Consider the following 11,361-nt stretch of genomic DNA (forward strand, 5'->3'; position numbering starts at 1 on the left):
CAGGGACAGCCCCGGAGCTGTGTTTGCCTGTGGATCCAGGCTGGCTTCTGCTCCCTCCTTTGTGCCACTGAACCCCCACTGCTCTTTTCCTGCAGGGTGGGTGGGGGTCGATGAAAACCTGGATGTGGCAAAGGACCAGCTGGGCTCCCTGCCACTGGCGGCAGGGATGACACTGGTGGCTGCTGCCACAACCCCACGGGAGCCAATCCCTCTCATCCCAAGCCAAGTTCACCATCAAAGCTCCAAGACCTGCTCCTGTTCCATACCATGAACACAGCTTTAATTGCCACGGGTGCTCGGACACAGACAACCTGCTGGTACATCCCAGCCCTGCAGAGATGCCATTAGCAGATCCTGGCCCCTGCTCCAGTCACGCACTCCGGGGGAACAGTGGGAAAGCCACAGCCCCGCACGGCTGAGTCTGGAGCATCTGCCTCCCACATCCATCCTCTGCCGTGCGTTAAAAATAAAGCAATAAATAGCAAAAAATAGATATGTACATAAATAAAATAACATCTTTTTGCCTTTTTTTTTTTTTCTCCTACAGGACCGTCCGGAGCTGCCCACGGCGTTCAGCTGACGAGCATGGGGAGGAAGTGTGTGGAGAGGTGCTGCCGGCGTGTCTTGCCCCCTCGCTGTGGCCTGCCCTTGCTATTGAGCGAGAGGAACATGGGGCGGCCGCGGTGCCGCCAGCGCAGCGACGCGTAGGTGTTGTAGCCGTTCTCTTCGATGCGCTCCGTGAACTTGCAGTTGGGGTTGAACTCCTTCTGGCAGGAGAGGGAAGGGGGTGAGGGGTGGCTGTGCTCAGCTGGGGACCCTCGGACCCCGAGAGTGGGGCAGGGCGGGACCCTGGCTCCTCCCTGGTCCCCTAAGGGCAGAGGGGCTTGGTGGGTGCAGTCCCCTGCTGGGGAGCAGGTCAGGGCATGGGAAACCTGGACCCTGTTCCGACTCTGCCCTGAGCCTCTGACTCTGGTGCAGTCCCTCCCAGGAGGCAGCGTCCGACCTACCGACCCGTAGAGCCTCCCCCGCTTGTTCATGGCCAGGTAGAAGCCGGTGTGCACCGCCCGGATGGCCACGACGCCGACACGCACCGACCGGATCTCAACGATGCCTGCGGGACAGGGAAGCGTGGCATGAGCCAGGGAGGGACGGGCGACTTCCCCGAAGGGCCCTGCCCAAATGCTGTGTCTGTGGCCACAGTGTCCCTCCAGAGGGAGGGAGTTGCTGATCCTCACCCAGAGCCAGAGCAGCTGGGAGTGGGAGGGGGAACCTCTGATCCAAGGAAGGTTTGATCTTTACTCCTCTCCTCCCCAGGGTTCAGCCACTCCCCAGGAGCTGGGCTGTCCGGGAGCAAAGCCAAGCACAACCTCGTGTGTCCTCCCTTCACTGGCGGCTCTGCCCGTGCATCCATCCCCAGCGCGCCCACAGTGCCCCGGGGACCTGACCCGCCTCCCGCAGCGCCCGGCACACGCAGGGCACTGGGGCTGGCGTGGCTCCTGGAGTGGCAAAGTGTGCGCGGGGGCGGCAGCGACAGCACAACATCGCGTTATGGTGGACGAAGGCACGCGGGCAGAGGTGTGCAGGGGCAAGGAATGAGCCAGGACAGTGCCGTCTGTGGATGCCCGACTGCCTGGTGACACAAGCGAGGACCAGCGGCCCCGTGCCCAGCGCTGCAGGACGTGAGGATGAGCCCGGGAGGCGGCTGCAGCCGGGCTGTGAAGCCACAGCTGGGCCGGCGTGCGTGTGCCCCGACCGCCGAGCTCCGGCTCGGCCGCTAATGGGAAAGGCATGTGGTCAGACCAGCGGCTCTGGCACGGGAAACACCCAGAGCATCATCAGGGCCTCTGGATTCCTGCACTGCCTCACGCCGGCCGGCCCGGAGTGCCGCTGCCCGCCCTGCCGCCCGCCGGGCAGTGGGAAGGGGAGAGAAGGAATGTCCAGCGAGAGCGATGTGGGCAGGGCAGCAGGAAGGGCTGGAGCCACAGCAGGATCTGCCTGTGAGCACCACTGCAGGGGCTGCCCCGGGTGGGGGGAACACGCAGAGGCTCTGGCTGGTGGTGGCACACACATCGCGGGGGCTGCAGCCCCTGGGAAAGGGTTTTCATCTATCTCCCAGCGCCGCTGGCATTCCCCGGGCATCCCCTGCCTGCGGGAGGCTGGGAGCGGGCAGGGTGGATGCAGCGTGAGGGCTGCCGAGCGTTCGGCTCCTCGGGGATTTTCAGGCCAGCTGCTTCGGTGCTGCCACCGGTCCCGGCAGCCACCCGGACCCGCAGGGCCCGGCCCAGGGAAGCCACTGATGAGGGCTGTGGAGGGGAAGGGCTGAACGAATGAATGCCTGTGAATCCATCCCACTTGATCACTGTCTGAAGCTGCTGCTATTTATAAGGACTTGCGCTTTTCTAAAAATAACCCCCTTCTGTTCCCAGTGCTCCGGCTGGCTCTGCCGCCCTTTGTTTGCAGGTGCCTGGCCAGTACCTGGTCAGAGCCAGCTCCCAGTGCTCCCAGTGCTCCCAGTGCTCCCAGTGCTCCCAGTCTCACACTCAGCCCCAGAGGGGTCTCGAGGAGGCTGAGACAGATGCAGGGCTTGAGGTGGGGGAGTCCCTGGAGTCCCCCGGGAGTCCCCCGCCACCCTAGAGCTGCCAGTGGGGCTGGTCCGGCAGCTTCTGCGAGGGCTGTGGAGCAGAGCCCGCGCCCAGCCCAGGCGCACACAGATAAGCAGAGTGAGCCCCGTGTACAGCCCGGAGCTGCTCCGCCTGCCAGGCCCCATGGCCACACCATCGAGGGAACGTGTTGGGGTGCTTTGTGCTGGCAATGTGCCTGGTCGGGACTCCCGACAGTGTCTGACACCACAGGAGGGTTCCCTGGGCTGGGCTTGGCTCCCACGTCCTGTACTGGCCAGGAGAAAGGACAGCCCCTGCTGGACCAGGACATGGGGTTGGGGTGCTGCAGCCCTCCTTCCCCAAACCCCAACACCCTGTCAGGGCACCTGGGGGATGCTCAGGCATCACCCTTTCCCCAGTATCCTCCTCCTTGTCCAGCTACTGTCCTGCCAGCCTGGTGCTCCCATCCCTGCCCCAGGGGCTGGGACCCCGATGCACCCCAACGGGCGGCTGATACCCGGGCACTTGCAGCCCTGGCTCTTGCTGAAGTCGTACAGTGACTGCCACGTCCTCGGGGACTCTGTCCCTCTGCCCACCCAGCTGTCTCTGTGTTGAGTCCCAACCCACTCTGCAGGCAGCAGCTGCTCCACGGTCCCCTCTGACGGGGATGTTCTGCTGTCCCACATCTGACAGATGCCCCATTCTGGGACCAGCATCACCGCAAAACTTCCTACATCCCCCCTCCTCCTCAGCCTTTATCCCCTCCAGTGTGTTACTGGGGGAACGATCAGATCCTTCCAGTCCATGGGGAAGGCAGGGCAGGGAGGCATCGTGAACTGGCAGGACGAGATGGGACAAAGGACCCCCGAGAGACCCCCTAGGACACCCCAGCCGCTGGGAGAGCAAGGCCGGGTCCCCGGGCAGTGCCCGCCGGTGTCCGCGCCCCTCTCACGGCTCCCACAGTGCAGTGACGGGGGCGAGGGCAGCCGGCGCCGGTTGTGCTCCAGGAGCGGCGTGCTCCGACCGGCGGGGGCTGCGGGGACCCGCCGCTCTCGCACCCCCGGAGGACTACGCACTTTGGCTGAGATTTCCCCGGAGGGAAGAGCTGTAGGCTCTCTCCGGGCAGGGCAGGAAGGGTCCTGTCGCCGACCCGAGGCCCCTCCGTCCAGCCTCCGCCCCGGTCCAGCCCCGGCAGCCGGCGGGATCGGGCTCTCGCCCGCCGTGGGCGGGGGGCGGCCCCAGATCCCGGTTCTCCCCCGTCCCCTTCCCGGTCCCGTCCCTACTCACTGCCCGGCCGCTCCCTCCAGCGCGTCCCCTCCACGCCGCCGCCGCCGTCGATGCGCAGGAAGAAGCGGGTGGCGGAGAAGAGCCGCCGCCAGCGCACGTCGCCCTCCAGATGCCCGTAGCTGCGGGGGGGCCGCCGGCCGGTCCCGGTGGCACCGCCCGGCCCCGGTCCCGGTCCCGCCAGCACGGCGAGCGCCCCGGCGAGGCAGGCGGCGATGGCGGCGGGGGCCCCCGCGCCTCATGGCGGCGGGCGGCGGGCGGGCGGCGGGCGACGGGCGATGGGCCATGGCCACGGCGGCGACCGGCGACCGGCCCCGACGGCGCGAGTGGCCAGCGATGGGCGGCCCGGGGCGGGGCGGTGGCGGCGAATGGGCGGAGCGGGGACCGAGGCGGTGCCTCCCATTCATAAATCGGCTCCCCGACGGCTGTCCTGGGTCACCGGTCGCAGTCACTCGCCTACGGCCGCGGGGCGTCCGGTTGGGGATCGCACGGTATCCGCCCTCAGCCGCGATGGGCGGGCAAGGGACGAGCGCCGCGGGCACAGTGTGGGGAGAGCCGGAGGGCGCGGGGCTGCTGTGGCTCAGGACCTGGGGACGGTGGTGTCCGTCTGCGAGCCGACCCGAGACGCGCCGCGCTCGAGGCGGAGAGGCGCGGGTCGGCCGGGCTGCACCGTGTTCCTCGGAATCCGCCGCCTCCCGGACCCTCCGCCGTGTCCCGGGATCCGCGCTCGTCCCGACCCACCCCGTCGGGGCCGCCACGGCCGCCAGGGGGCGCGGGGCTCGGCCGCGCTGCACGATGGGAGCTGTAGTACGACACGGCGGGACTCGCTCTCCCGGCACGCATCGCGCCGGCGCGGCGCGGTGGCGCATGCGCGGTGGCGCGCGGCGCGCGTGGCCCGGGGATGTCGCTGCTGAGGCTGCGGGCGGTGCTGAGGGGCCCGGGCAGGCTGAGGGGGCCCGGTGAGCGGGGACGGGGACCGCGGGGGGACGCGGAGGGACCGGCGGGACACGGAGCGACCAGGGAGGCATGGAGGGACCGACGGGGACACGAGGAGACCAGGACACGGCCCGAGTGTGCGGACGGAGCAGGGCAAGGACGTCCCACGATCCTGAGCATTCTCTGGGATACACCTGGGAGATGGGAGGGTCTTTTTGCGTCGTCATCAGGGATAGAGTCGAGGCTGTGGAAATGCTGGGATGTTGTTACTCTCCAGAGGAATGATACGGGGGTTCTGGGTCCTGTCCCTGCTGTGGGATAGCGCCCGCCTGCTCTGGGGGTTTTGGGGTGCTGCCACCCCGTTCATAGCGCTGGGGTTTGTGGTGCCCCTGGGGTCGTGTTCCTTCAGAGCCTCTGGTCCCAGGGGTTGAGGGGTGTCCCTGTCCCTCCTGCCCTCCTATGCTGCTGCTGGAGCAGCTGAGCTGAGGAACATCCCTCTCTCACTGTGTCCATGCTGTGTCCAGCTGGGGCCGTGGGGCACAGTGGGGGACAGGGAGTGCTTCAGGGAGTGAGGCTTCCTCTGACCCCCTTTGCGTTCTTCCATGGCAGGGATTCCATGGAGAATCTTCAGGAGCTACTCCTCTGCCAGCACCAAGGAGAAGGCAAACAGAAATGGCACCTGTGAGAGGACAGAGCTGCTGGAAGGTGAGTGCTGGGAGAGCTGCAGTGAGCACACAGCAGTCAGACCAGCCTGAGCTGTTGCTTTTTCCCTGACAGTGGCAGTGCTGGGTTCCTGGGAAGCTGGGGTGGGCCCCAGCTTGCAGGTAGATCTCAGAGAGACAATGGTTGGTATCTCTGTCTGGAGGGATGAAGTTCTTGTGTGAACCCTTCTTTCTAAGCATGATCCTGGTACTTCCAGAGTGAGGACAGGCCAGAGCCTTCTGCTGTGCCTTGTCTCCCATCACTCATTACGTCTCTCTGTTTCCCACTAGTGCTCAAAGCTCGAGCGAAGCAGCTCCAAGGCAGTAACGTCCCGGAGGTGACGGTCGACAAAGTGGAGCTGGCTGCACTAGACAATGACGAGTACCAGGAGGCTGTGGCCCCTGGCCCCAGGGAGAAGCAGCCCATTCCCAGGGCACGGGGTGATGGCCTGGCCCAGTTCAGCACCTGGGCTGAAAAGCTGCAGAAGGAGATGTACGTCCAGCAGCTGAAGATGAAGAAGGAATTGCCCCGTGCTGCCTCCCAGCTGGCTCTGAAGGGCCAGGCCAAGCTGGAGGTTAAGGCAGAGACCAAAGCCAAACCCAAAGCAAAAACTACAGAGAGCCCAAACCACCCAAAGAGGAAAGCAGCCACTGCCTGGAACCAAAGCTCTCACAGCCCCCACAGCAAGCCCAGGGCAGGGGAAGTGAAGGAAGCTGCGGAGCTGAAGAGGCCTCAGACGATGCCAAAGGACAAGAGCAACCAGCAGGTCCTGCAGCAGACCATTTTATCCAACCTGGAGTGCTTCCTGTTCCTGCAACAGTCAGAGGAGGCCGAGCGGTACCTCCTGCTGTGCCAGAGCTCTCCGGTGAAGAGCAAGGTGCTGGACATTGGTGCCTACAACATCGTGATACGCAGCTGGGCCAGGAAGGTACCGAGCCATGGGTGCTCCGGGTGGGAGAGGGGCTGGCTCGTCAGGAAGAGCCTCCAGCTGGTTTTACCTGTGGCTGTCACTTCAGCAAGTGTTCAAACAGTGCTTCTGGTGAAGGGGACTGAGCTGGCGTGAGGCCACAGATCCGTGTGAGGTGGCTTGAGAGGAAGAAGAGAGTGGGGAAGGGGTAGGGTAGACGTGACTAAATCTGAACAGGAGTAGAGGGGCGTGGAGCTGTGACTTTGAGGCCGCTGGTGTCAGTGTCTGCAGCCTCCTTTCCTTCCTGGCGTCCTCAGCCTCCTTCCCTTCTCGGCGTCCTCAGCCTCCTTCCCTTCTCGGCGTCCTCAGCCTCCTTCCCTTCTCGGCGTCCTCAGCCTCCTTCCCTTCTCGGCGTCCTCAGCCTCCTTCCCTTCTCGGCGTTCTCAGCCTCTTCCCTTCTCCCTGCAGGGCTCTCTGAATCGCATCGACCGATTGTTTTCCATTCTGGAATCCACCGGCCTCCGGCCCGACCTGGACTCCTACGCCTTGGCCCTGGCGTGCATGGGCAGGAACCAGTCGCCTCCCAAAGCCATCTTGAGGTAACTCCTGCCTTGGGGGCAGCAGCTCCACATCCCGTGCTGGGAGATGCAGTGGGTCGGGGTCGGGAAGAGCTGCCCCTTCTGCGTGCCCCACCTGGATGCTCTGACCCACTTGTGACCGGATTTTGGGGTGAGCGGGGCACCCTTCCTGCCATCCCCAGCTGCTGGGGATTTTGTCTGAGATTGTGGAAGGTGAGAACAGGCATTGTTCCCCCCAGAGCTGGGCTGGGAGAGGCCCTCTCCAGTCAGGGACTCCCATCCCAGGCATCTCGCTCCTTCTGGCCCCTCCATTGCTGCCTGCTGGGGATGGCTTGGCTCCTCTGTTTGTTTTTATGGCACTTCTGTGGGGTTTGTCCTTTTTGCCGTGCTCAGTCACACAGCTGGTTCCTGCAGGGCTCTCCAGAGGAGCTGGGTCAGGAGGTTCAGATAGATTTCATGGAGCATAATAGACAGGAAGGTGTCAGTGCTAAAGTGAGCAGCTGAAAGAGCCCTGGAAGATCCCACAGGCTGGGCCTAGGGACAGTGCCTGGGGCTGGAGGCACAGCCAGCTCCTCTCCAGAGGATGGAGAAATCTTCTGATGCGCTAGTGCTGAACCTCAGGGATGTATCACTGGCCTCTCTGGCTGCTGACAAGTTCTAGATGGCGTCAAGGGAATGTCGTCAGTCAGCTGGCTCTGGGGGGGCTGGCAGTGACCGTTCTGGACCGTGTGGGAGCTGTGTCAGTGCAGCACAGCCCGTGGGCAGCTCAGTCCCGCAGTGGCCCGAGCTCGGCCTCCCTGCCCAGGAAGCTCTGCAGTGGTGCAGGCTGAGCGGTGGACACCTGATCCTTGTAAGCTGAGGCGGGTGACCTTGTGGGACAGGCTGTGCTGAGGCAGCTCCTGCCCCAGCAGCTTCTGTACGACATGCTCAGGCCCTTGGGGAAGATCCAGCCCGTCCTGTCTGCCCCTCCTCAGATACCTGCAGCAGCTGAACAGCAGTGGCTTCCATGTGGATGAGCTCTTCCAAAAGTGCCTGTTTGAGGAAGAAGAGAAGGAGATGGTGCTGTGGGCCATCAGGACTGTCCAGCCCAACTACCAGCTGCCTCCTCCACCCAGCCCTGAGATCTGCAAGTCTTCTCTGCTCCAGGACTTCTATTCCAGAGTAAGCCACAGCGCTCAGGGAGGTGTTGAAACTGCCAGGTGGTGGCCACAGGTGTTCTTAGGTACAGCCCAGGGGGGGAGGTCTAAAAAGAAAGAACCTTTTAACCTGATCTCTGCTCAGTAGCCCGCACAAATCATCAAATGAAGGATGTTACCAACAGCATTACAGGGGAACAGCCAAGCAGAGAGCTTGCAGGGGGCTGGAGATGGCCTCCATGCACAGGAGGGGGTGCTTGGCTGTAACATAGAAGAGCAGCCTCTGGGGTTTGTCTTCTGCACCCAGAGGTTGCAGCAAGGTGCTTTCAGCCCAGAGCTGAACCACAAGCCTCTTGCAGGGAAGCTGGGAGAATGGGCACAGCTTCTCTTCCTCCCAATTTTGGCACTGGCTGCCTCTCTCCCATTGCAGGAGACAATGGTGTCGTACCCCAAGCTGGATTTCTCCATGAAGGAGTTGCAGGAGCGCTTCCAGCAGCAGCTGGAGATGGAGCTGAAGCACACCGTAACCATCGAGTCAGTGGAGGCAGCCAAGCCCCTGACCCCACAGGCTATCAAAGCGGTAAAGCTCGGGGTTCTGGGGGCAGCCCTCACGACCTGTGGGTGAGAGCTGAGGGTCTGTGAGCTAAAGAGAGGGCAGCTCATGCTGAGCAGCTCCCTCCCTTCCTTTTCCATGCAGCGTGAGCTGCTGGGCATCCTCCGCTCGCAGTGGCACGACGCCATCCTCCAGGCCCTGCAGAACTCCAGGCGCAGCATGGCCGGGCCCAAGAGGCTGCCGAAGTACAGCGTCCTCTACCCCTACCTGCGTCTGCTGCCGGATGAGGAGTATGTGGACATCATGATGCAGGTAGGAGCCTGCCCTGCCCTCACAGCAGTGGGGCTGTCACAGAGCATTCATGTCCCACTTGACCTAGCAGAAATGGAATTTCCTTAGGGTTTTACCGGATTATTAGGTGCAGGCTCGCTGTTCCCTCTGCAGAGCAGCCAGAGAAATCCATGCTCTCTCCTGGTTGTTTTTCCTTCCCCACCATCTGTTCAGTATCATGGGAATCAGCATCTTCCTGTGCTCCCTGCACGGCAGCTTTAACTCCTGCTCTGTCTCTCTGCTGTGTCTCTCTGTTCCTCCTTCCTAAGACCCTCTTTGCCTTTCCCAGGTCCTCAATGATCTGTCTCCACAAGGTGAATCCCTGGCAGTTCTGGCCAGGGAGCTGGGCTCCAAAGTCTATGACAGGTTCATCATCCAGAGGAAGCTGCGCAGCTGCCAGCTGGAGAAGGTGCAGGAGGTCTATGAGAAATACATCCAGCTGCTGGCAAAGGACAGCCAGGTGGGAGCCCTTGGAGCCATGTGTCCCATGGGCTTTGCAGGGCAGGAGAGGACAAGAGGGGAGCAAGGGGCCAAGGCCACTGCCCTGGGCACCTCAAGGACTGGGTGAGCAGGTTGTTCTCAGGGGCATGCAGGTCTGGGCAGGAGGGGCAGGATGCTGTGGGGACAGGGTGTCAGCACTGGGATGTGGCAAAAAAGGACTTTGCAGTGCCACTGTTCCCGTTCTCACTGTTGGGCTCAACCCAGCCTCCTCAGGCCTCCTTTCTCCAACACCCCTATCCAGGAGGACCTCGTGGGGACCCAAAGATAGGAGAGTCCTTCTCAGAGCCATGTCCCAGGTCGACAGATCCCATCCAACAAGGCCCCTCCAGCTGACTCCATTTTCTCATTCCACCTCCCAGCCTAAACAGGACTTGCCACGGGAATACTGGGAGAAGCTGGTGGCAGAGGCAGGCTTTGGGCCTTCCCTGAACTTGAAGAACTGCAGCTGGCCCTGTGTGCTCCTCATGCGCCTGGGCATGCACATGCTGGAGATCCTGGTGAAGGCTGTCAAGGTGCCCAGGAACATCCTCAATCATCGCCTGGAGTCCAAGCCTATCCCTGTCCTCTACCATGTCTACTCCTTCTACAGTAACTGGCAGGTGAGCCTCACGCTGGGGGCTCTGGGGCTGTGCAGGATACCCCTTCCTCAAAATCAGACCCTTGCAAGGCTCTTTTCTGTCCTTGCTGCCATTCCTGCTCAGGGATGCTTTGGAGAGCCCTTGATTCTGTCTGGGTGCTCTCCTTATGTGATCCTCACAGAATGCCTGACTGATCACAGGCTCTTCACATTCCACCAGCCCTAATCCTCTGCTGCTGATCCTCCTCTCCAGGTCGGGCTGATAAAGCCCCATCCCATCTTCTCCCAGCTTGTGTCAAACGCTGCGGAGACCACGCTGACCTTCAACTCCTCTGCCATGCCCATGCTGTGCCCCCCGGTGCCCTGGACCTCGCCCAATTTCGGTGCCTTTGTCCTCAACAACACCAAGCTGATGCGCTTCCTGGATGAGACGTCCCACCAGCAGCTGCTCCTGGAGCAGTGTCCCCTCGTGAACCTCCACCCCGTGCTGGATGCCCTGAACCAGCTGGGCAACTGCGCCTGGAAGATCAACCAGCCGGTGCTGGATATCATCATCTCCATCTTCAATGACAAAGGGGACGAGAAGCTGGACATCCCACCGCCCCTCTCTGAGGCTCCCAAGCCTCCCACTGCTCCCGGCCATCCCTCCACCTGGAGCAAGTCCCTCAAGCACGAGCTGTTCCTGTGCAAGAAGAAGACCGCGGAGATGCACAGCCTGCGCATGGACGCGCTCTACAAGCTCTCCATCGCCAACTACGTCCGGGACAAGGTGTTCTGGTTCCCTCACAACATGGACTTCCGTGGCAGGACTTACCCGTGCCCACCCTATTTCAACCACCTGGGGAACGATGTCACCCGGGCCATCCTGCTCTTTGCAGAGGGGAGGCCACTGGGGCCCAGGGGACTTGACTGGCTGAAGATCCACCTCATCAACCTGACGGGGCTGAAGAAGAAGAACGCCTTGCAGGAGCGGCTGGAGTATGCCAATGAGATCATGGAGGACATCCTGGACTCGGCTGACCGCCCGCTCACGGTACGTGGGGGCTTCTGGGAAGCGAAACAAAACGGAAATCGGAATCGATTTTGAAAGATACGCTTTTGAGAGGTAAAAAAGGGAAAAAGCAATGCAGAGATTCTTAAATAACCCGTTCCTGTCTGAATACATGATGAAAATCCAGGGAAGTGCAGGCATGGTGGGAGGAGCTGCTGTGCCCAGCGTATCCCAGGGGCTCCTGCCTGTGATTACGGGGGGCACAG

At 62.5% G+C, this 11,361-nt stretch overlaps 2 protein-coding genes across 2 annotated transcripts; one reads left to right on the forward strand and one right to left on the reverse strand.

The window, feature by feature from the left end:
• Positions 1-304: 304 nt before the first annotated feature.
• On the reverse strand, positions 305-4,753 carry FGF22 (fibroblast growth factor 22). The gene is made up of 3 exons (XM_040086491.2): positions 4,122-4,753; positions 3,888-4,006; positions 305-1,111 (listed from the first exon to the last, which is right to left on the reverse strand). The coding sequence occupies exons 1-3, from the start codon at positions 4,751-4,753 to the stop codon at positions 573-575; spliced, it is 1,290 nt and encodes a 429-aa protein (XP_039942425.1). The 3' UTR covers positions 305-572.
• A 12-nt stretch (positions 4,754-4,765) lies between these two features.
• POLRMT (RNA polymerase mitochondrial) lies at positions 4,766-11,191 on the forward strand. The gene is made up of 10 exons (XM_040086492.2): positions 4,766-4,843; positions 5,430-5,525; positions 5,813-6,450; positions 6,898-7,028; positions 7,982-8,168; positions 8,574-8,723; positions 8,841-9,008; positions 9,316-9,486; positions 9,887-10,126; positions 10,358-11,191. The coding sequence occupies exons 1-10, from the start codon at positions 4,786-4,788 to the stop codon at positions 11,189-11,191; spliced, it is 2,673 nt and encodes an 890-aa protein (XP_039942426.1). The 5' UTR covers positions 4,766-4,785.
• Positions 11,192-11,361: the final 170 nt, after the last annotated feature.

Source organism: Hirundo rustica, chromosome 26, assembly GCF_015227805.2.
Source record: "Hirundo rustica isolate bHirRus1 chromosome 26, bHirRus1.pri.v3, whole genome shotgun sequence".
NCBI classification, from domain to species: Eukaryota; Metazoa; Chordata; class Aves; order Passeriformes; family Hirundinidae; genus Hirundo; species Hirundo rustica.

Coding starts and splice junctions, on each gene's coding strand:
- FGF22 (XM_040086491.2), bottom strand. CDS start 4,753: ATGCGCCACCGCGCCGCGCCGGCGCGATGCGTGCCGGGAGAGCGAGTC. Junction 4,007..4,121: donor CCGCCGCCCGCCGCCATGAG/GCGCGGGGGCCC, acceptor GCCCCCCCGCAG/CTACGGGCATCTGGAGGGCG. Junction 1,112..3,887: donor CTGGAGGGAGCGGCCGGGCA/GTGAGTAGGGAC, acceptor CCTGTCCCGCAG/GCATCGTTGAGATCCGGTCG.
- POLRMT (XM_040086492.2), top strand. CDS start 4,786: ATGTCGCTGCTGAGGCTGCGGGCGGTGCTGAGGGGCCCGGGCAGGCTG. Junction 6,451..6,897: donor TACGCAGCTGGGCCAGGAAG/GTACCGAGCCAT, acceptor TTCTCCCTGCAG/GGCTCTCTGAATCGCATCGA. Junction 8,724..8,840: donor CCCCACAGGCTATCAAAGCG/GTAAAGCTCGGG, acceptor TTTTCCATGCAG/CGTGAGCTGCTGGGCATCCT.